We start from the raw sequence: 23072 nt of genomic DNA, 5'->3' as shown, positions 1-23072 counted from the left end.
ACCATAAGCAAGGCTGAGTGCAGAAAAATAGATTCTTACAAGCTGTGGTGCTGGAGAAGACTCTTGAGAGTCCCTTGGACTGCAAGAAGATCCAATCAGTCAGTCCTAAGGGAAATCAGCCCAGATTGTTCCCTGGAATGTCAGATGCTGAAGCTGAAGCTCAAATACTTTGGCCACTCAATGAGAAGGGAGCACTCCTTGAAGAAGACCCTGATGCTGGGAAAGACAGAAGCCAAAAGAAGAAGGAGACAGCAAAAGATGAGCAAAGAAGAATAGATGCTTTTGAGATGTGGTGCTGGAGAAGACTCTTGAGAGTCCCTTGGACTGCAAGAAGATCCAATCAGTCAGTCCTCAGGGAAATTAACCCAGACTGTTCCCTGGAAGGTCAGATGCTGAAGCTGAAGCTCAAATACTTTGGCCACTCAATGAGAAGGGAGCACTCCTTGGAGAAGACCCTGATGCTGGGAAAGACAGAAGGCAAAAGAAGAAGGGGATGGCAAAAGTGGAGATGGGTGGAGAGCGTTACTGAAGTAACGAACACGAATTTGAGCAGACTTCGCAGGATGGTGGAAGACAGGAGGGCCTGGCGTGACTTGGTCCATGGGGTCGCAAAGAGTCGGACTCGACTGTGCGACTAAACAACAACAAACAAAAAAGCAATAGGGCAGGGGTGACCAAACTGTGGCGTGGGAGCCACATGTGGCTCTTTTAACACACGTGTGGCTCTCAAAGCCCCCACCGCCCCATCAGCCACTTTCGTATCTCTCCGGTGTTCATGTTGGCTGCCAGATTTTGAATGAAGCTGGTTCAGGGTTGAACTGGGGTGCTGTGCCGCTGCTAGCCACACGGTGGCAGGCTAGCCATGTTCTTTTAACGACAATTGAAATTGATTCACCATCCCTGGTGTCTGGGGGCTTTTGGCACCTGCTCAAGTCGGACCAGTGAAGCCTCTGAGCGTGTGTAGAGCACTTTCCCACAATGCAGCAGGCTTTGCGCATGTCGAGTTGCTCTAAGGATGTGTGCTGGAGGCTTTTTTGCCTTCCTCTGGGAATAGAGCAGGAATCACTGGTGGAGTGGGAGAGGGAGGTAGTTGTGAGTTTCCTGCATTGCTCAGGGGGTTGGACTAGATGACCCTTGGAGGTCCCTTCCAGCTCTGTTTCTAGAGGCTTCAAGCCTGCTTCAGTCCCGCCGTGTTTTTTGCATTTGTCAGTGAGTTGGAGTGAAATTCCAAACCCTCTGGTGTTCTTTTCCTCCCTCCCGGTAAATTTCGATCACGCTCCCTGTTCATTTTTGTGGTCTGTGTCAACTGATCTCGGCAGCTCACAGCCCATCTGATCCAGCAAGCTACCCCCTCCCTGGCGCTGGAGACGAACCGCGGGCTGTCCGTGCCCACTCTGGTGTCTGCCCTTCCAGCTCTCCAGCTTAATGAGCAGCTGTCTTTTGGCTGGCCAGAGCAGCTGACAGAGGGAGTGAACAATGCCTTTGGGTCATCGGTCAGCCGCCTGGCCACAGAGACCTGTACAGCACCCGGCTGCACAGCTGGGACTCCCGTTTCTGTTGTGTGTCTCATAAGGGGGCAGGTTGCTTTGGTTTTGAGTCCAGTTCTTGCAGAGTCCGGAGCTAGGGTTAAGGTAGCCAATCCCCAGGTGGGTAAATAAAAAAACCCACTAAGAGACACTGGTGAATCAATACAAGACAGTGTATTGTAGAGGTCAGTGGTGTTCTCACCAAGCTTGCACACAGAGCTTCAAATAGACAAGAGCAAGTAGCAAAAAGACATTTTGCAGTTCAAAAACAGTCTTTCCAATCACCAAGGAGTAACAATATCCCAGTATTTAGTTCATAGAACTAAAGGAAGCCCTTCCAAAGATGTCTCTTCTAGATGCCAAGACGTTTCATCCGTCTTTCTTCAGTTTGGAGGCTTCTTTTATCACTGGAACCCAATTCCAGGAAATCTAACAGACATGTTCTGAACCTTGTTGGTCTTCTGTGAATATGTTGTAAAGATTGGTCTGAACACTGTACTTTCGTTGATGCAGCCCAAAATTGCATTTGCCTTTTTAGCCACCACATCACACTGTTGACTTATGTTCAGCATATGGTCCACTGAGACCCCGAGATCCTTTTTGCACATACTGCTGCTAAGACCAGTCCCTCCCATCCTATAAACATTCATTCTACCTAAATGCAGAATTTTACATTTATCCCCGTTAAAGTCCCTGTTAAAATTTAAAGTTAAAATTGCTGTCTTTCTACCTCTCCCTCTCTCCCTCTGTTTCCCTTCCTTCCCCTCCCCCCTCCCCTCCCCTTCCCTTCTTCCAACATCTGCTGTTCATGTCCTGCGGCTCTCAAACATCTGACATCGATTCTCTGTGGCTCTTACATTAAGCAACTTTGGCCACCCCTGCCCTAGGACGGTGGCTCAGTGGTAGAGCATCTGCTTGGGAAGCAGAAGGTCCCAGGTTCAATCCTTGGCATCTCCAAAAAAGGGTCCAGGCAAATAGGTGTGAAAAACCTCAGCTTGAGACCCTGGAGAGCCGCTGCCAGTCTGAGAAGACAATACTGACTTTGATGGACTGAGGGTCTGATTCAGTATAAGGTAGCTTCATATGTTCATATAGACCCTGCCAGCTGCCTCACCTCAGGGTATGCCAGTGTTGGGCCCTGTGTGGCATTCCAAAGTGCTGTTGTGTTTCCCTGTTCTGTATCTCAAACTTCACTGGAAAGGAAGTTCTGTCTTCGGTCTCTCGTCTTCCTCCCCCCTCCCCAACGCGCTGAACGGAGTTCCCATTTTGCCAGTCTAACTTTATTGCCCGAAGCGGAGGGCCTGTTGCAGTGAAAATTAAATTAAATTAATTGAGGTTCACTTCTAATTAAAAAGGGATTAGACAGATTCACGGGGGAGAAGTCTGGCAGTGGTTACTAGGCTTAGAGGCTAAAGGCAGCTTCTGTGTTTCGCCACAGTCCGCTGCTGAATCCCAGAGCCAGAAGGCAACAAGGGAAGGCTTTGTTGTTGGAACTCCAGAAGAACTGGTTGACCACTTTGTGAGAGACGATGCTGGACTAATGGACCACTGGTCTGATCCAGCAGGGCTCTTCTGATGTTCTTATGAAGGCCTCAGCGTCCCTGCCCTGTTGTTGGCCCTCCAGAGGAGCTGGTTGGCCACTGTGTGAGATGGGAGGCTGGACTAGATGGACCACTTGTCAAATCCAGTAGGGCCTTTTGTTCTTATGAAGATCTTGGTCTCTATGCCCTGTTGTTGGCCCTCCAGAGGAACTGGTTGGCCACTAGGTGAGACAGGGTGCTAGACAAGATGGACCTTCAGTGGTCTGATCCAGCAGGGCTCTTCTGATGTTCTTATGAAGGCCTCAGCGTCTCTGCCCTGTTATTGGCCCTCTAGAGGAACTGGCTGTCCACTGTGTGAGACAGGAGGCTGGACTAGATGGTTGCTGGTCTGATCCAGCGGGCCTCTTCTGATGTTCTTATGAAAGCCTCAGCCTCTGTGCCCTGTTGTTGGCCCTCCAGAGGAACTGGTTGGCTACTGTGTGAGACAGGAGGCTGGACTAGATGGACCACTGGTCTGCTCCAGCAGGGCTTTCATGATGTTCTTATGAAGGCCTCAACCTCTCTGCCTTGTTGTTGGCCCTCCAGAGGAACTGGCTGGCCACTGTGTGAGACAGGAGGCTGGACTAGATGGACCACTGGTCTTACCCAGCAGGACTCTTATGATGTTCTTAAGAAGGCCTCAGCCTCTCTGCCTTCCTGTTGACCATCCAGAGGAACTGGCTGGCCACTGTGTGAGACAGGAGGCTGGACTAGATGGACCACTGGTCTAATCTGGTAGGGTCTTATGTTCTTATGAAGGCCTTCGTCCTATTCCATTTTCCTTTATTAGCTTCCATGACCAAAGGATTTAAGCTGAACCAGAAGAAGGCCTTGGTCTCTGTGTCCTGTTGTTGGCCCTCCAGAGGAGCTGGTTGGCCACTCCTTAAGGAAAAGTGAAGGGCCCTTCAAGCGTTCTTAGCGGCTTGGTTGCATACAGGCTGTGGTTGTTCTTTCCCTGGACAAGGAGCCATGTTTTAAAGTACCAGAAGAATGAGCTGGCAATAAAAAGAGAGGCCTTGAGAAAGGGAGACTTTGAAGGAGATGAACAGGCATTTAGGGAACAAAGTTTCAGCCCAGCGACACCTGGTCAGTTCAGGGGGGGCAAACTTGCTTAACATAAGAGCCACATAGAATAAATATCAGATGTTTGAGGGCCACAAGACATGAACGTCAAATGTTTGGGAACTGGAAGGAAGGAAGGAAAATAGATGGAGGAGGGAGGGAGAGGTGGAAATAAAGCAACTTTATCTTTAAATGCATTCTCCAAGCTGCTGGCTGGCTTGGCTTGGAGAAGTGATTTAAAGAGAGAAACATCTTCTCAAAGTCTGCTGACGTAGTGGGGGCTTCAAGAGCCACAGAATATGTGTGAAAGAGCCACAGTCGGCCACCCATGGTGTAGTAAAGTACATGGAGTCTTATCTGGGAGAACTGGGCTTGATTCCCCACTCCTCCACATGCAGCTGTTGGTGTGGCCTTGAGTCAGTCACCAACTCTCAGCGAGCTGTCCTGGGAAGAGCAGTTTCTGTCAGAGCCCCCTCAGCCCCACCTACCTCACAGGGTGTCTGTTGCAGAGAGGGAAAGGAGATTGTAAGCTGCTCTGAGACTCCTTTAGGTAGTGAAGGAAAAAAGGAAAAGTCCCCTGTGCAAGGACCAGTCATTTCCGACTCTGGGGTGATGTTGCTCTCACTTTTTCATGGCGGACTTTTTACGGGGTGGCTTGCCGTTGCCTTCCCCAGTCATCTACGCTTTCCCCCCAGCAAGCTGGGTCCTCATTTGACCGACCTCGGAAGGATGGAAGGCTGAGTCAACCTGGAGCCGGCTACCTGATAAACCCAGCTTCCGCCGGGGATCGAACTCCGGTCGTGAGCAGAGCTTAGGACTGCGCTACTGCCGCTTTAACAGTCTGCGCTGCGGGGCTGCTCTTAGGTAGCGAAGGGCAGGGTATAAATCCAGTCTCCTTCTCCCTTTAAGACCAAAAAAGTGTAATTCCGGGTGCCAGCTTCTAGTGTGCCCACAAAAGCTTGGCCCGGAATTACACTTCTTTGGTCTTAAAGACACCCCTGTACTCACACTTTGTTCTGTAGCTTCAGACTAACATAGCTGCCCGTGTGGATGTATCTTCATTGAAGGTATTTAGGGAGGGGGTCTTAGCCAGTGAGCTCTTTAGGGAAAAAAAAAAAGCAAAAAACCAAACAGGAGTTGAATTGCAAAATAACCAGAACCGGTGAGATTGGCAAAAGGAGAGAGTTGTTCTTGCAGAAGACGGGGCTCCAGAGGCTTTGGAAGAGCCCTTTGAGTCACGCATCTTGACCACTTGCCTGTATCTCAGCTGGTACGTTAGGCCAAGTGGTATAAATGGATGGGGAGGGACGGTGGCTCTGGTAGAATATCTGCTTGGTAAGCAGAAGGTCCCAAGTTCAGTCCCCGGCATCTCCCAACTAAAAAGGGTCCAGGCAAATAGGCGTGGAAAGCCTCAGCTGGAGAGCCGCTGCCAGTCTGAGTAGACAATACTGACTTTGATGGACCGAGGGTCTGATTCAGTATAAAACAGCTTCACGTGTTCATATGTTCATGGGGAGGGACGGTGGCTCAGTGGCAGAAAATCTGCTTGGTAAGCAGAAGGTCCCAGGTTCAATCCCCAGCATCTCCAACTAAAAAGAATCCGGGCAGGTCGGCGTGAAAAACCTCAGCTTGAGACCCTGGAGAGCCGCTGCCAGTCTGAGTAGACAATACTGACTTTGATGGACCCAGAGTCTGATTCAGTAGAGGGCAGCTTCATATGTTCATGGGGAGGGACGGTGGCTCAGTGGCAGAGCATCTGCTTGGTAAGCAGAAGGTCCCAGGTTCAATCCCCAGCATCTCCAACTAAAAAGAATCCAGGCAAGTAGGCATGAAAAACCTCAGCTTAAGACCCTGGAGAGCTGCTGCCAGTCTGAGTAGACAAGACTGATTTGGGTGGACCTAGGGTATGATTCAGTATAAGGCAGCTTCATATGTTTTGGGGCCTGTTGTCTTCCAGACAGCAGTATTGGGACACTCTTAAGTAGGGATTCCTGTGATGGAGCTATGGTCTGAACTTTTGTCTAAGTTCACAGGAAGTGGACGCCACCATGAAAGCCCTCTTGTTTTGTAACCCACGGGTGGCCAGACTTGCTTAGTGCAAGAGCCTTGTAGAATAAACATCAGGTGTTTGAGAGCTGCGAGACATGAATGTCAGATGTTTGAGAGTAGGAAGGAAGGAAAGTAGATGAGGGAGGGAGAGGTGGAAAGAAAGCAACTCAAAATGCATTTCGCTAAGCCAGGGCATCAAACATGCAGTTAAGGGGCCCAATCAGGCCCCCGAAGGGCTCCTATCAGGCCCCCGAGCAACTGGTGTCTTCTGTTTCCGTCTCCCTATATATTGCTTCCTTCTGCATAACAGTTTGCTTTGCAAGGTTTGGCTCAATCGCACAGGAGCTACAGAGCAAAACTTCTATTTTCTCCATTGGCTGAGGCTCCTCCCTTCAGGAAGGAAGTGGGGAGGGAATAGTTTGCTTTGCCAGGCTCTTTCAATTGCATGATGAAACTACTGACCCATGCCTCTCTTCCCTCTTTCCCTCTATTGGCTGAGGCTCCTCCCCTTCTAGTTCCCTGGGGAAGGAAGGAAAGAGCCAGAGCTTCCTTTGCCCAGTTCCCTGGATCCCATGGGAGAAATACAAAGAAAGCACTTTTAAGACCAACAAGTGCTAACATTTTAGGCATGTTTTAAGTTTTTTAAAAAGTATATTTGCGTTCGTGTCTCTGCTACCTGATCTTAAATAGGTACACACTTGGCTCGACACGACAAGGTCTCATGTCAGATCTGGCCCTCCTAACAAATGAGTTCGACACGACACCCCTGCTCTAAGCTGCTGGCTGGCTTGACTTGGCATGGATAAGTGATTTAAAGAGACAGATACCTTCTCCAAGCCGGCTGATGGGGCGGTGGGGGCTTTGAGAGCCACACAGTATGTGTGGGAGAGCCACATGTGGCTCCCGAGCCACAGTTTGGCCACCCCTGGCGTTAACCTCAGGAGGTGGATCTGCCTCTCTGCCTGTCTCAGCGGCTTAGTAGCTCACTGAAGTTGTGGAACCTCTGTGTGCCAGCTGTCCTTTTATTACTTGGCGGGGAGTGTGTTGGTATTTCTGCAGTGACCTCTGTGTTGCGTCTCGCCCATCAGTTTCCAAGCCACGAGAAAATCGGTTCCCTGTTTTGCAACCAGGCTATAAAAGAATTCCCGTCAAATGCGGAAGAGGAGCTCAAACGCTGCAGGGCGGGGGACAGAGCCGCATTGAGCGCAACCCCTATTTTATTGCCTGTTTGCTGCATTGATTTGCCGCGGCTGCGTGCCAGTGTATGGGCAGTGCCGCCCTGAAGGGCAGAGCATGGAAGCCTTTGGTTCTCTAGGTTGTGCTGTGGAGATGGGGCCGGGGTCCAGATCCTCAGTGCACCGCGCAGTTCCCAGCTTTCCTTGGCTTGGACGGGGATTGGCCAAATTTTCTTAACGTAAGAGCTACATAGAATAAGCGTCAGATGTTTGAGAGCCGCGGGACATGAACATCAGATGTTTGAGAGCCACCAAACAGGAAGGAAGGCAGGCAGGCAAGCAGGCAAACAGATGGGGGCAGGAGGAGGGAGGGAGAGGTGGAAAGAAAACAACATTAAATGCATTCTTTTTTTTCCTTTTTTTTAAAGGTAAAGGTAGTCCCCTGTGCAAGCAGCAGTCTTTTCCAACTCTGGGGTGACATTGCATCATGATGTTTTCACAGCAAACTTTTTACAGGGCGGTTTGCCATTGCCTTCCCCAGTCATCTACGCTTCCCTCCCCCCCCCCCCCCCAGCAAGCTGGGGGCCCATTTGACCGACCTCAGAAGGATGGAAAGCTGATTCAACCTGGAGCCGGTGACCAGAACCCAGCTTCCTCTGGGATCGAACAGATCTTGAGAAGAGCTTAGGACTGCAGTACTGCAGTTTTACCGCTCCGCGCCACGGGGCTCTTGGGTAAATGCGTCCTACAAGCTACCAACTGGTTTGGCTTGGCGATGTGATATAAAGAGAGAAATGCCTTCTCCAAGCTGGCCAACAGGATGGTGGGGGCTTCAAGAGCCACACAATATGTGTGAAAGAGCCACGTGTGGCTCCCGACCCACAATTTGGCCACCCTGGCCCAGACTTTCCCCTTGGCATTCCCCAGTGTGGGAATGACAGCCAGTTTCCTCTGAAGGCAGCCATTTGTAGCGCCTTTTCAAGTTGGGTAACTTGGGGCCTCCGTGGCGCAGAGTGGTAAAGCTGCAGTCCAAGCTCTGCTCACGACCTGAGTTCAATCCCGGCGGCAGCTGGGTTTTCAGGTAGCTGGGTCAAGGTTGACTCAGCCTTCCATCCTTCCGAGGTTGGTCAAATGAGGGCCCAGCTTGCTGGGGGGAAAGTGTAGGTGACTGGGGAAGGCAATGGCAAACCACCCTGTAAAAAGTCTGCCATGAAAATATTGTGAAAGCAACGTCACCCCAGAGTTGGAAAGGACTGGAGCTTGCATAGGGGACTACCGTTGCCTTTAACTTGGGGCCAAAACACACCATGATGCTGGGGATTTCGACTGAGGGGTGACATGTTAGAGGGTTACAACATTATGCATGGGACAGAGAAGGTAGAGAAAGAAGTCCTTTGCTCCCTTTCTCACAATACAAGAACTCGTGGGCACTCAATGAAATTGCTGAGCAGTCAGGTTAGAATAGATTAAAGGAGGTTCTTCTTCACCCAAAGGGTGATTAACATGTGAAATTCACTGCCACAGGAAGTGGTGGCAGCTACAAGCATAGCCGGCTTCAAGAGGGGATTGGATGAACATATGGAGCAGAGGTCCATGAGTGGCTATTAGCCACAGTGTATTGTTGGAACTCTCTGTCTGGGGCAGTGATGCTCTGTATTCTTGGTGCTGGAGGGGGGGGGACATAAGAGAAGCCATGTTGGATCAGGCCAATGGCCCATCCAGTCCAACACTCTGTGTCACACAGTGGCAAAAATATACACACACACACACACTTGTGGCTAATAGCCACTGATGAACCTCTGCTCCATATTTTTATCCAATCCCCTCTTGAAGCTGGCTATGCTTGTGGCCGCCATCACCTCCTGTGGCAGTGAATTCCACATGTTAATCACCCTTTGGGTGAAGAAGGACTTCCTTTTATCCATTTTAACCTGACTGCTCAGCAATTTCATTGAATGCCCACGAGTTCTTGTATTGTGAAAAAGTACTTCTTTCTCTACTTTCTCCATCCCATGCATAATCTTGTAAACCTCTATTATGTCACCCCGCAGTTGACATTTCTCCAAACTAAAGAGAAGAAGAAGAAGAAATTGGATTTATATTCCACCCTCCACTCAAGAGTCTCAGAGCGGCTCACAGTCTCCTTTATCTCCCTCCCCCACAATAAGACACCCTGTGAGGTGAGTGGGGCTGGAGAGGACTCTCACAGCAGCTGCCCTTTCAAGGACAACCTCTGCCAGAGTTATGGCTGACTGAAGGCCATGCCAGCAGGTGCAAGTGGAGGAGTGGGGAGTCAAACCTGGTTCTCCCAGGTAAGAATCTGCACACTTAACCACTACACCAAATTGGCTCTCTCGAGCCCCAACAGTGGGAGGGCTTCTAGTGTCCTGGCCCCACTGGTGGATCTCCTGATGACATCTGGGTTTTTTGCCTGTGTGACACAGAGTGTTGGACTGGATGGGCCATTGGCCTTATCCAACATGGCTTTTCTTACGTAAAAATGCCCCGTGTTTATGGAACTCAGATTAGGTCCATGGTGCAGTCTTTCCCCTAGCGCCTCTAAACCTAATAACATTTCCCCCAGATTTTAGAAGTGGGTCATTGCCCAATTCCGGAAAGCCTGTAAGACAACGCTATTTTACCTTGCGTTTGATCGTTAGTCATTAACTGGAATTAGTAACATCAAACCTGCAATGTCAGCGCCTCAGATATCAGATGAGAAGAATGGTTATAAAGTTTAATTGAATGACTTCTACTTAAGTTATCTATTTAATCTTTTACTGAATGGTCTGGGAATTAGCACACCGACCGTTTTAATTCATGTTTTTGTTGGCCTTGTTATCATATGCTGCGAGCCTCCCTGAGCCCACTTGTCGGGGAGGGCAGGGTATAAATCGAATATACTAAACCAGGGGTGGCTAAACTGTGGATCTTCTTCGTGGTCTCTGTGCAGTCACACACATGGGTCTTGCCGCAGGCAACGGATCCGTACCTCGGAGCTCCAATAGCTCGCCTATAGCGTCTTTTGGCGCGCTTTCCTCCCGCCCTGGGGAGCAGGCAGCGACTGCGCATGCCTGGAGCGGGGGGAGAGCGCCCATTCCACTCAGTTTCTTCCCTACCGCCACCCGGACATCACCTACCTCGCTGCGTTTCCTCCTTAGCTCGCTTTTCTCTTCATCCTTATCTCCCTCTGGTATCGTATTCTCGTCCCTTTATTCCTTACTATTTTCGTCCTTTTAAAATATATATATAAAAAAAAGAATCCGTTTTCTGCGCTTCCTTTCCCCTTTTCTTCCCCTCCCTCCCCTCCCTTGTCCGGAGCGCATGGAAGGGAAGGTTACCTTCAAAAAGTGTAGGCGCTGTGGGTCTAAAATCCCCACCACTGACGGCCACAGCCTTTGCCTTTTCTGCCTCGGAGAAGCCCACCGGGTCAACTCCTGTGCACATTGTGCGAATTTCAGGAAACAGGCCCGTAAAAACCGCGCAGCAAGGCTCCGGAGCTTTCTGCTTGAACTGTCTTTGCGGGCGATGCCCACATCTTCCTCGCCGCCTCCCCCACCTAGAGCGGGAGATTCGGCCGCTTCGGACGTGCCTCTCTCGCATAAGCAGACGCACAAGTCCATAAAGAAACTTTCGAAGCACGCCGGGACCGGCCATAAGTCTTCAAAAAAGTCGCGTCATCCAGGCCCCGAGGGATCGGCGCCGAAAGCACCACGTCATTCGAAAGCGACGGATTCGACTCCGAGGAAGTCTTCAGAGTCGCGCTCGACCGAGTCGCACCCGACCTCGCACTCGCATCGGGCCTCAACTTCGGCTCCTGACCCTATGGATGCCTTAACCTCACAACTCCGGCTCCCGTCGGAACTCTCGGCTCCGTCAGATGTGATCACTGACATGCCGCAGCTCACTCAACAATCTTCTACGGCCGTAGAAGTTATCCCTATTCACTCTCGTTCACCGTCGGTCCACAGCGTAGTTCCTTCGGACTTCTTGGAACCCGACCCGTCCGATCCTACTCAACACTACCCGAAGTCTTCACTTCGAATTGGATCTTTCCAGGACGTCGCACTTTCCCCCCTCTATAGGGATTCAGCGACCCAAAGCTCTACTCATCGACTCCGTTCGCATTCCCCAGAGACCCAAAGACCGCGTCGGATTCGATCACGCTCACCGACTCCTATGCCTCCTCGGTATCGCTCTCGCTCCCCGCGGGGATACCGCGATTCCGGCTCCTCCGCCTACTATGACCGGTATGACCCGTATGCTCGTCCTCGCTACGACTACTCTTCGCAGTCACGATTGCCTTCGCCAAGGGTTAGGTCTCGTCATCGCCGATCTTGCTCTCCTTCCTACGAGGGAACTCACCGCTCCAGATATCCAGACCTCGGTCGTGATGTCGTTGCCCCTCGGATCCGCTATGACGACTCTCCTCGAACCCAAGTATACGATCCTCACCAAACCCGAGCATACGGTCGATTCCGTGACCTTCCTCCAATCCGACATTCTCCTCGAACCCGTGACGTCGGTCGACTCCGAGACCTCTCCGAACCCCGAGAATCCGATCACCTCCCTAGACAGTCGGCTCTGTCTCCACTGCATGATCGTCCTCGGGACCTCAACAAGCCTCTTACTATCCCCTCCGGAACCTCCACGGCTCCCATCCGGGTTTCTCCGACTCGACCATCCCAGGACACTCACACTCCCAAGCTTCGTTCTTCGGCTTCGGAGTCGATCGCTCCGCACCACTCACCCAACGCTGACGACTCCCACTCTGATCGGGAATCCTCCCTCTCATCGAATTCGGAGGATCACCCTGCCTCTGTCGCTTCGGAATCTACACCACAGCTGCGCCTTTCACCATCAGACGCTTCCAAAGCATACCTGAACCTCATCACCACTATGGCTGATGCTCTCCAGATTGCCTTGCCGTCTGACTCTCCTAAAGTGTCAGACATTGTACATGACTTAGTACAGGCTGACTTCCCACCAGGGTCACTTCTTCCGATGCTACCCGTACACCTCGAAGGGTTGCGAGAGGCAAGGGACAAGCCGGCCTCTGTGCCGCCTACCTCCAAACGATTCGACTCTCTCTACAGGGTTCATGCCCCAGATGCTAAATTCTTGGCTACTCACCCTGCGCCCAACTCCATTATTGTTCACTCTGCAACTAAGGCCAAGCCCTCACGGCACCCTACACCACCAGATCGCGAAGGGAGGAAGCTGGACACCCTTGCGCGGAAGTTATTCACTCTGGCCTCTACCAATTCCAAGCTCAACAACTACTTGGCTTATTTTTCTGCCTATGTTTTCAATCTAGCCAATCAATTCACACCCTTAATCCCTTCTCTCCCTGAAACCTCTCAGAGAACGGCCTCCAATTTGGTCTCAGAATTGTCCAGAGTCTCCAAACAGCAGATAAACACCGTACGACATGCTGTTTCCTGCTCTTCGAGGGTCTTTGCCTCCTCCGTCGCCTTGCGCCGTCATGCTTGGCTGCGTTCTACCAACCTGCAGCCCGACATCAAGCAGAAGATAGAGGACTTGCCCTTCGATGGCCTAGGCCTTTTCCATGCGTCCACGGACGAAGTGTTAACCTCTGTCGATGATGGCCGCAAACGCGCCAAACGCCTGGGAGCTTCCCAACCTAACTCCCAGCAGTTCAATCGAGCAAAAACTTGGAGACCATCATTTCCAAAACGACAACGGTCACCAAAACAAGCTGACTACTGGAGGCGGAAGGGTCCACAACCAAAGCCTCATTTCCAACAGCGGCCTAAGCCCCAGCAATCTAAGAAGGCCTCTCTCCAGACCAAGCAGTCTCTTTGACTCTTTCACAAATCCACTTGCTCTCCAGACTCCACCGTCCTACAGCACACGTCTCCTTCCGTTTCTTCCCAATTGGAACTCGATTACAACCGACTCCTGGGTGCTGACCATCGTGCGCCTAGGTTACGCAATCGAGTTCATTTCTCCACCTCGCCACCACTACTTCATTTCTACCCCCCCGTCTTCACTCCTCCATCAGGAAATTCTGGACTTGCTCCAGAAAAATGCCATAGAACCCGTTCCTCCTCAACATCGAGGGACAGGCTTCTACTCGAGATACTTTCTGGTCCCCAAGAGGGGTGGAGGCAAGCGTCCTATTCTAGATCTGCGAAACCTCAATCGATACATCGAATACAGGAAGTTCAGAATGATTTCCCTGCAGTCCATCTTGCCCCTGATTCCCAGGAATTCCTGGATGGCTTCCCTAGATCTCCAGGACGCTTACTTCCATGTGACCATTCGACCTCAACATCGGAGGTATCTGCGATTCGCCATGGGTCAGGACCACTTCCAATATGTGTCCCTACCATTCGGCCTCTCCACTGCACCCCGCGTTTTCACCAAGTGCATGGCAGTGGTGGCAGCTGCTCTTCGCATCCGGAACATCCCAGTCTTCCCATATATCGACGACTGGCTTTTCATAGCTCCGACTCAACATCAGCTGCAGAGCAACCTCAACAGAGCTCTCACCCTGCTGAAATCCCTGGGTCTTCGTGTGAATGCTGCAAAATCTCACCTCACACCTACCCAGGACCTCAAGTTCATAGGGGCCCTTCTGCGCACCTCTCTCCATCGTGCCTTCCTCCCCCAGGATCAGGCACTAACTATCATTGCCTTAGCCAAGTTAGTTCAACAACAGCCTCGTCAGTCTGCATTCACAATCCAACGCCTGCTGGGCCTCATGGCCGCCACAACATCTGTCCTTTACTTTGCCAGACTTCGGATGCGACAACTACAGCTCTGGTTTGTATGAGCCTACCATCCTCAGGCGCAACCGCAGAGCGTTTTACTCACTGTTCCACAGAGAGCACTTCTATCTCTCACTTGGTGGACTATGCCCGACAACCTGCTCGCAGGCATGCCGTTTCTACCGACTCCTCCGATGGCTGTTGTGACAACAGACGCCTCCAAGTGGGGATGGGGAGCCCACTTAGAGGACAAGACCGTCAGGGGGCTTTGGACTCCCTCCGAGAGGGCCATGCACATAAACTGCCTAGAACTGATTGCTGTACACAGGGCCCTCCAATCGTTTCTCCCTCTGATCAGGGACCGACACGTTCAAATTTCCACAGACAATATGGCAACAGTTTATTACATAAACAAACAGGGAGGCACCAGATCCCTCCGCCTGTGCCGTATAGCCGTACTGCTCTGGGAATGGTGTGTCAAACACAACATCTACATGACTGCCATTCACCTCCCCGGTGTGGAGAATATCCTGGCCGACTCCCTCAGCAGATTTCGCATAGACGACCACAAATGGTCCATCAATCCGACCTACCTTCGGCGCATCTTCCGATGCTTCGGAACGCCCAAGGTGGACGTCTTTGCTTCCAGGGAGAATGCCAAATGTCCTCATTTTTATTCCAGGAGGGGCAACGATGCCTTCCTTCACAAATGGGCAGGCCCCCTTCACTACTTCTTTCCACCAACCCCCCTTCTGACACGGGTGTTGGTAAAGATAGCACGAGATGGCACGGACTGCATCCTCATTGCTCCATGGTGGCCTCGGCAACCGTGGTTCACGAGACTTCTCCAAATGTCCCACCACACTTACCGCCGTCTTCCTCCTGTGGGCAACCTTTTATCCCAGGCCAATGGGCAGGTTCTACATCACAACCCTCGGGTTCTAGCCTTGGCAGCCTGGAGGATTCATCCGCCTGCCTCTCCACAGAGGTAGCCAACATCATCCTCAACGCAAGGAAGCCTTCCACTAGACTTTCGTACCAACGCAAATGGAAGCGCTTCTGCTCATTCGCGGCATCTAACCATCTGCAGCCAGAATCAGCGCCCCTTAATCTGATCCTTCATTATCTACTTTCTCTACAGAAATCAGGACTCTGCTATTCCTCCTTAAAAGTTCACTTATCTGCGGTTTCTGCGTTCCATAACCCTGTTGATGGCAAGACTGTGTTCTCCCATCCTTTGTCCAAGTCCTTTCTTAAGGGCATGTTGCACCTCAATCCACCTGTTAAGCCCTTCGTCCCGACCTGGAGTTTGTCACTAGTTCTTTCCTGCTTGATTAAAGTGCCCTTTGAACCTATGGCTACCATAGACCTTAACCTTCTTTCCTGGAAGACAGCATTACTGGTAGCCCTTACCTCAGGCAAACGGGCAAGTGACTTATGCGCCTTTCGCCACGATCCTCCCTACACCATTTTCCACAAGGACAAAGTTGTTCTGCGACCGGACCCTGCGTTCCTTCCGAAGGTTGTCTCCCAGTTCCACGTATCGTCTTCAACTTCTCTACCCACGTTTTTCTCCAACCCATCTGACCAGGGACAACGAGCCCTGCATTCTCTGGACGTTAGAAGGGCTTTATCTTTCTACCTTGATCGTACACAACCTTTCCATAAGGACCCTAATCTGTTTGTGGCCTACGGGAACCCTCACAGGGGACACAAAATCTCTACCCAAAGACTATCTAAATGGGTAGTTAGTGCCATCAGGTTGTGCTACGAACTGGCTAAACAGCCTCTGCCCGAAGGTCTTAAGGCCCACTCTACTAGAGCGGTCTCGACTTCTTCGGCTTTCCTCCAAGGCGTCTCCCTAGAGGACATCTGTGCGGCTGCAACGTGGTCCTCACCATCCACGTTCGTCTCCCACTATGCCTTAGACGTTCGTGCGAGACGTGACGCCTCCTTCGGTCAAGCGGTCCTCAGATCCATCTTCCACTGAAGTCAGGGGTGAGTGCATCCGCTTCCATCTCTATGTTGCATAATATGATCTGATTTGCTTATGTAACTAACTTGCTTCTTTTACCAGCACCCTCCTCCAGGACATTTAGCTGGCTAGTCACCCATGTGTGGGACTGCACAGAGACCACGAAGAAGATAAACAGGTTGCTTACCTGTAACTGATGATCTTCGAGTGGTCATCTGTGCAGTCACACACGCCCACCCAGCCTTCCCCGCTGCTGGCCTCTTGTAATTGTTGCTTAACCTTGTATAGTGTCAGTGCCAATGGCGGCTGGAAGAAACTGAGTGGAATGGGCGCTCTCCCCCCGCTCCAGGCATGTGCAGTCGCTGCCTGCTCCCCAGGGCGGGAGGAAAGCGCGCCAAAAGACGCTATAGGCGAGCTATTGGAGCTCCGAGGTACGGATCCGTTGCCTGCGGCAAGACCCATGTGTGTGACTGCACAGATGACCACTCGAAGATCATCAGTTACAGGTAAGCAACCTGTTTTTCTTCCACACATATTGTGTGGCTCTTGAAGCCCCCACTGTCCTGTTGGCTGGCAGCTTGGAGAAGGCATTTAAAGTTAAAGTTGCTTTCTTTCCACCTCTCCCTCTTTTCTCTCAAACATCTGATATTCTTGTCTTGCGGCTCTCGGACATCTGACATTCATGTCTTGCAGCTCTCGGACATCTGACGTTCTTGTCTTGCGGCTCTCGGACATCTGACGTTCTTGTCTTGCGGCTCTCGGACATCTGACATTTATTGTTCATGGCTCTTATGTTAAGAAAGTTTAGCCACCCCTGAACTAAACTATACCAAGGAATTGTGTTTTAGCTTGTGGCTGCTAATACAGCTTTGTTGAAGAAGCCACTTCCATATTCCGTCTGAGATCTTGCAGACTTGCTTTGGAGCAGTCCAAATCTCGGCCTCCCCTCTGAATTATTTCACTTATTGCTTTGCGGCCCAGAGATGAATCCGGGACTCTAGGGAGCAACTGTCTGTATAGATCCGGTGGAAACCAGTGAGGTTTTTTGGGAGGTCTGGGTTAGGGGCCCCCAACCTTTTTGAACCTGTGGGCATCTTTTGAACTGTGGCACATTGTAGTGGGCGGAGTCAGCAACAAAAAAAATGGCCGCCGCAACTCACCTTCAGTCACACAGCAAAAAGCCTTGTGCTGCGGTGGCAGCTGCTTCCAAAGCAATGTTCTTAAAAATCTGCACAGTCAATCAGAAGCCTTGCTGTAGACTCCACCACAAAATCTCCAGGAATTTCCCAACCTGGAGCTGGCAACCCTAATTAGGACTGGTCCGAAGCAGTTCTCTCTCAGAGGCCAAAATAGGCCTGGAAAGGGCCTCCCTGGAGATTTTGTGGTGGAGTCTACAGCGAAGCTTCTGATTGGCTGTGCAGATTTTTATATTAGGGTCGCCATCTGGGCCTGCCCAATTTTGACAAACACTCAGCAGGGGTCATGGCGCCCGCGGACACTGTGTTGGGGACCCCTGGTCTAGGCTTTAATACGCTCGTTTCTAGCCCTGCCTGTGAACTCTGGCGTGCTTTGACACTCTCCATCCTTCTTTCTCCAGCCTGCTGAGACGTCTGGTCACGCTGATCTCCCAGCACGCCACCACCCTGGCCTCCAACGAAGCCTTCAAGAAGCAGGCGGAGGGAGCCAGCGATGCCGCCAAGAAGTACATGGAGGAGAATGACAAGCTGAAGAAGGTACCGGGAGGAGGCAGGAAGGAGGGAGGCGGCGTTTAGCACTCTGTTCTGAAGGGGGCTGGTGAATTTGGGGTTATCGGAAAGTCCTGGGGCGTTTGACCGGAAAGAGAGCCAGTTTGGTGTTGTGATCCTTGAAAGGGCGACTTCTGTCAGGGCTCTTTCAGCCCCCCCATCTCACAGGGTTTGATTCCCCACTCCTCTACTTGCAGCTGCTGGAATGACCTTGGGTCAGCCATAGCTCTCGTAGGAGTTGTCCTTGAAAGGGCAGCTTCTGGGGGAGCTCTCAGCCCCAGCCCCTTCACAGGGTGTATGTTGTGGGGGAGGAAGGTAAAGGAGCTTGTGAGCCGCTCTGACGCTCAGAGCAAAGGGCGCGATATAGATCCAATAGCATTATCTTCTTCAGCTTGTATCTGACTCTGGCAGCGGTGCTAATAATTTACCTGTAATAATAATTAATAGTTTTCTTACAGTATTGTGTGTGGTATAGCCGGTAGATCCTATGATGGTCTGGCAGTCTGAAGTTCCAGCTCTTTTAGCATTGTGCACCACTAGGTGGTGAACTAGACCTTTTTTTTTTAGGATTTGAGAGAACTCTGAAAGAGCTGTGGCAGGAGTTTCCTCTAAGCCAGGGTTTCCCAGGGAGAGCCAGTTTGGTGTAGTGGTTAAGTGTGCAGACTCTTATCTGGGAGAACCGGATTTGATTCCCCGCTCCTCCATAGCTCTGGCAGAGTTGTCCTTGAAAGGGCAGCTGCTGTGAGAGCCCTTTTCAGCCCCACCCACCTCAAAGGGTGTCTGTTGTGGGGGAGGAAGGTAAAGGAGATTGTAGGGTGCTCTGAGACTCTGTCCTTGAAAGGGCAGCTGCTGTGAGAGCCCTCTCCAGCCCCACCCACCTCACAAGGTGTCTGTTGTGGGGGAGGAAGGGAAAGGAGATTGTAGGCCGCTCAGACTCTTCGGAGTAAAGGGCGGGATATAAATTCAATATCTTCATCTACCTCACAGGGTGTCTGTTGAGGGGGAGGAAGGGGAAGGAGATTGTGAGCCGCTCTGAGACTCTTCGGAGTGGAGGGCGGGATATAAATCCAATATCTTCATCTACCTCACAGGGTGTCTGTTGTGGGGGAGGAAGGGAAAGGAGATTGTGAGCCGCTCTGAGACTCTTCGGAGTGGAGGGCAGGATATAAATCCAATATCATCTTCTTCTTCTTCTTCTTTCCCAAACTTTTTCCCTGTGGTCTGGTTATTTTTACACTTCTCCTTCGTGGCCCACTAAAATTTGGGGGTGGAGCCGGGAGACTTTGGGGGTGGAGCTGGGAGACAGGAAATGATGTACAAACAAGCCTAAAACTTTTGTACTATTTTGTTTAGGAAAGGTAGGATAATGGTGGCATTTTGCAATGCAATTTTAAAAATAAAAAATCAAGAAAAAGCACAAGGATCACACAGCAGAAAGCTAAAAATATAACATGCTCTCATCCTGGGAAAACATGAAATAGGGCATTTCAAGCTTCTCCCCCCCCCCACCCCAAGGTCTACTCAGATTAGCAATGGCAAGGAAGGAAGAGAGAGAGAGAGACAGGGAAAAATTCTGACGAGAAAGAAAGAGAGAGAGAGAGAAAGAAAGAGAGACATGAAATGGTAGTTTTGAGAAAACATGAAATGGCAGGGCATCTTCCCCCCAGGTCTACTCAGATTAGCAATTAGAAGGAAGGAAGAAGAAAAGAGTGACAGAGAGTGAGAAGATGGGAAAAGACTGACAGAAAGAGAGAAAGAAAGAAAGAGGGAGGGAGGGGAAAAGAGTTGGAAACAAATAGAGGAGAAAAGAAAGAGAAAAGAAATAGGAAGGAAAAGGGAGGGAAGCAGTGAAAGAAAGGGACAAAAGGAAGAATGAAAGAGAAAAGAAAGGAAAAGAAAAGAAAAACAGAAAAAAACGGGATGGAAGCAACTCATCTTTAAAACTGCTTACTCTCACTGCACAAGCGCCTCCTTCTCCCTCCCTTCTACACCCCTGGTAAATTTCTGGCTTTGTAAAGCTCCCCTGCCCCCCCCCGCCCCCACTGACCACCTCGGCGAGGAGAACGGCACTGAGCTAACTCAGCGCTGGGGCAGGCCGCCGGCACTTCGAAGGGACCGCGCCTGGAACGAGCACGTGGCTAATCCCTCGCCCACACTTCCTTCCCATCCAGGAAGTGTGGGGGAGGGATTAGCCGCGCACCCGTTCCAGGCGCAGTCCCTTCGAAGTGCCGGCGGCCTGCCCCAGTTAGCTCAGCGCTGTTTTCCTCGCCCGGGGGGGGGGAGCTTTACAAAGCCAGATTTACCAGCGGTGGAGAAGGGAGGGAGCAGGAGGTGGGGGGAGGGGTGACGCTGCGGGGTGAGTGGGGGCAGCCAGGGGACGGGAGGCCCCGGAGCCCGGCGTCGAACCCTGCATGGCCCGGTGCTGGGTCCCAACCCTGCAATTGGGAAGCGCCGCTCCAAGCTGAGTTAGCGTGAGTTGGCTCACAGTTTTTGAACCTCTGGCTCGTGTATTTTTGTCTCAGGGAAAAAATGACTCCAGAGCAAACGGATTTATGAACTAGCTCGAATTCTAGTCTTTTGCAGGGGAGAGAGAAAGTTCTCTTTGTCAGATCTCTCCATCCCATACATAATTTTATAAATTTCCCTCATGTCATCCGCACCCCCCACACCATTAGTTGTCCCTTTTCTAAATGGAGAAGTCCCAGACCCTTCAGCCTTCCCAATCCCCCCTCATTATCTTGTTGCACTCCATTATCTTGTTGCACTCTTCTCCTGCAGACAGGGCCGGCGCCTGGAAGTAGGCGACCAAGTAATTCCCCACTCGCGCCACCCCTGAGCCTCCCACTGGATGCTGAGGGGTTGGAGGAACTCTCCTTTAGCACCCAGCAACAATGGCACTTCCAGGCTTCTGCTTTTTCCGAACTCTGAGCTGCTCTGAACTCGGAGAACGCCAAAGCCTGAAAACGGCGCTCGTCGTTTCTGGGCGCGCTGAAGGGTTGGAGGAACTTGCCCGCCCCTCAGCGCCCAGAAACAACAGCACCTCTGGGTGATGTCATCATGCTGCGCACATGCTCTAAAATTTTCCCCTGTGGGAGGGAGGTGGGTACACGTCAGGGTTCTGCCTTAGGCGACAGAACCCCACGCGCTGGTCCTGCCTGCAGACCGGCCCACCTGAAAGTAAACCTTAAAAAGAAATGGTGGGGTGGTGTAGTAGTCAGAGTAGACTACTCTGGGAGAACCTGGTTTGAATCCCTACCTCTCCCATGGAAGCTCGCTGGGTGAGCTTGGGCCAGTTGAATGCTCTCAGTCCAACCTACCTCACAAGGTTGTTGTGAAGGTAGCAGGGAGGAGAGGAGTTTGGGAGTCTCCGTTGGGGAGAAAGGATGCCCGAGCAGAGCAAAAGTAGGTTGAGCAGGCTCAGAGGAAAGGTAGATTGAGTAGGTTGAGCAGGTTCAGAGGAAAGGCAGGTTGAGCAGGTTCAGAGCAAAGGCAGGTTGAGCAGGTTCAGAGGAACGGTAGGTTGAGCAGGATCTCTTGGTGTAGAACAAGGGTGGCCAAACTTAACGTAAGATCCACACAGAGTAAACATCAGATGTTTGAGAGCCGCAAGACATTAATGTCATGTTGAGAGGAGGGGAGGGAGGGAAGGAAGGAAGGAAGGCAAATAGATGGGGAGAGAGGAGGGTGAGAGAGGTGGAGAGAAAGCAACTTGAAATGCATTCTCCAAACCCCTGACTGGCTTGGCTTGGAGAAGCCAGCTGATGGGGCAGTGAGGGCTATGGGAGCCACACAAGATGTGTGAAAGAGCCACAGTTTGGCCACCCCGGTGTAGAGAATTTCCAGCCAGGCCTGGGCCAGGAACCCTGGATTCAAGACTGCCAGCAGGAGCGCTGTGTGAGGCTGCCTCAAGGGGGCAGCAGAGGGCTGCCGCAGAGGGGCTGGTTGCTTCTCCCCATCAGAGTGGGGGGGAGGGCGTAATTTTCCTGGAGTGCCATTTAATCAGAACTCCCTGTTGGCAGACCTCCTTGGCCCTTCCGAACGGCGCAGGAGAGAGTGCCGCCTGTTTACAGCTACCTTTTTGGAAGAGAATAGAAAAACGCAAGAAGGAGGGGGGAATTTCAAGGCAGATCTAGTTGCTGCTGGTTTTGACCCTTCCTGTGCACTTTGCAGCTGGATTTTACTGCGTGCAATGGCAGAATCCACTTCAGACGACCACTGAGGTGGATTCAAAGTGCGCAGAAGCGGCCTGTGTCTGGTTCTTGGAAGAGCTGGAAGGGAGTTTTTCCTCTTCTGGGGCCTCCACCTCTCCCTCTGGAGATTCCCGGCTGCTGCAGCAGCCAGAGGGAAGGAGGCGGGCCACAGAGCCTTTCCTCCAAGGAAAGCCGCCCTCCGTGAAATGTGTTGGGTAAAAAGCCTTGGAGCCAGCCGGGTGGGAACTCTGGGCTCTGCGACGAATCTTGAGACTAGATTCAAGCAGGCAGCCGTGTTGGTCTGAAGTATTAGAACAAAATATGAGTCGATTGCACCTTTAAGACCAACTTAGTTTTATTTAGAACGTAAGCTTTCATGCGCTCTAAGCACGCTTCATCAGATGAGGAATCCGGCACAGTGAGCAGAGCCGCACTTAGCTGGTAGGCAATGGCTCAGAATGTAAGATGGTACAGATTTAAGATCCAATGACAGATCTCTGTCTCTCTCCTTCTTCCCTCCCTCCCTCAAATATCTGACATTCAGGCCTTGTGGCTATCAAACATCTGACTGTGGCTCTCATATTAAGCACACCCCTGATCTGAGATATGGTTGCAGAGGTGGTTGTAAATAAGAAAAATGAAATTTTTCCTTGTTCAACAACATCAGGGAATGAATGCAGGGCACTCAACAGCTGAGATTTGGAGAATGCATTTAAAGTTAAAGTTGCTTTCTTTCCACCTCACCATCCTTTCTCCCTCCCCATCTATATTTTTCTCCCTCCCTCCCTAAGAATGCATTTAAAGTTAAAGTTGCTTTCTTTCCACCTCACCCTCCTTTCTCCATCCCCATCTATATTTTTCTCCCTCCCTCCCTAAGAATGCATTTAAAGTTAAAGTTGCTTTCTTTCCACCTCACCCTCCTTTCTCCCTCCCCATCTATATTTTCCCTCCCTCCCTAAGAATGCATTTAAAGTTAAAGTTGCTTTCTTTCCACCTCACCCTCCTTTCTCCCTCCCCATCTATATTTTTCCTTCCC

At 51.2% G+C, this 23072-nt stretch overlaps 1 protein-coding gene across 1 annotated transcript in view; it reads left to right on the top strand.

Moving 5' to 3' along the window:
* Window positions 1–23072, top strand: part of BCAP31 (B cell receptor associated protein 31) — an 89041-nt gene that overhangs the window by 26662 nt on the left and 39307 nt on the right. Inside the window, exon 4 of the mRNA XM_060252495.1 lies at window positions 17699–17834. Coding sequence (XP_060108478.1) covers window positions 17699–17834 — 136 coding nt within the window. The remainder of the gene's footprint in view (window positions 1–17698; window positions 17835–23072) is intronic.

The sequence above is a fragment of the Heteronotia binoei genome, chromosome 13 (assembly GCF_032191835.1).
Source record: "Heteronotia binoei isolate CCM8104 ecotype False Entrance Well chromosome 13, APGP_CSIRO_Hbin_v1, whole genome shotgun sequence".
NCBI lineage: Eukaryota > Metazoa > Chordata > Lepidosauria > Squamata > Gekkonidae > Heteronotia > Heteronotia binoei.
Note: the sequence above shows the minus strand (reverse complement) of the source record. Positions and strands in the feature narration are given on the sequence as shown.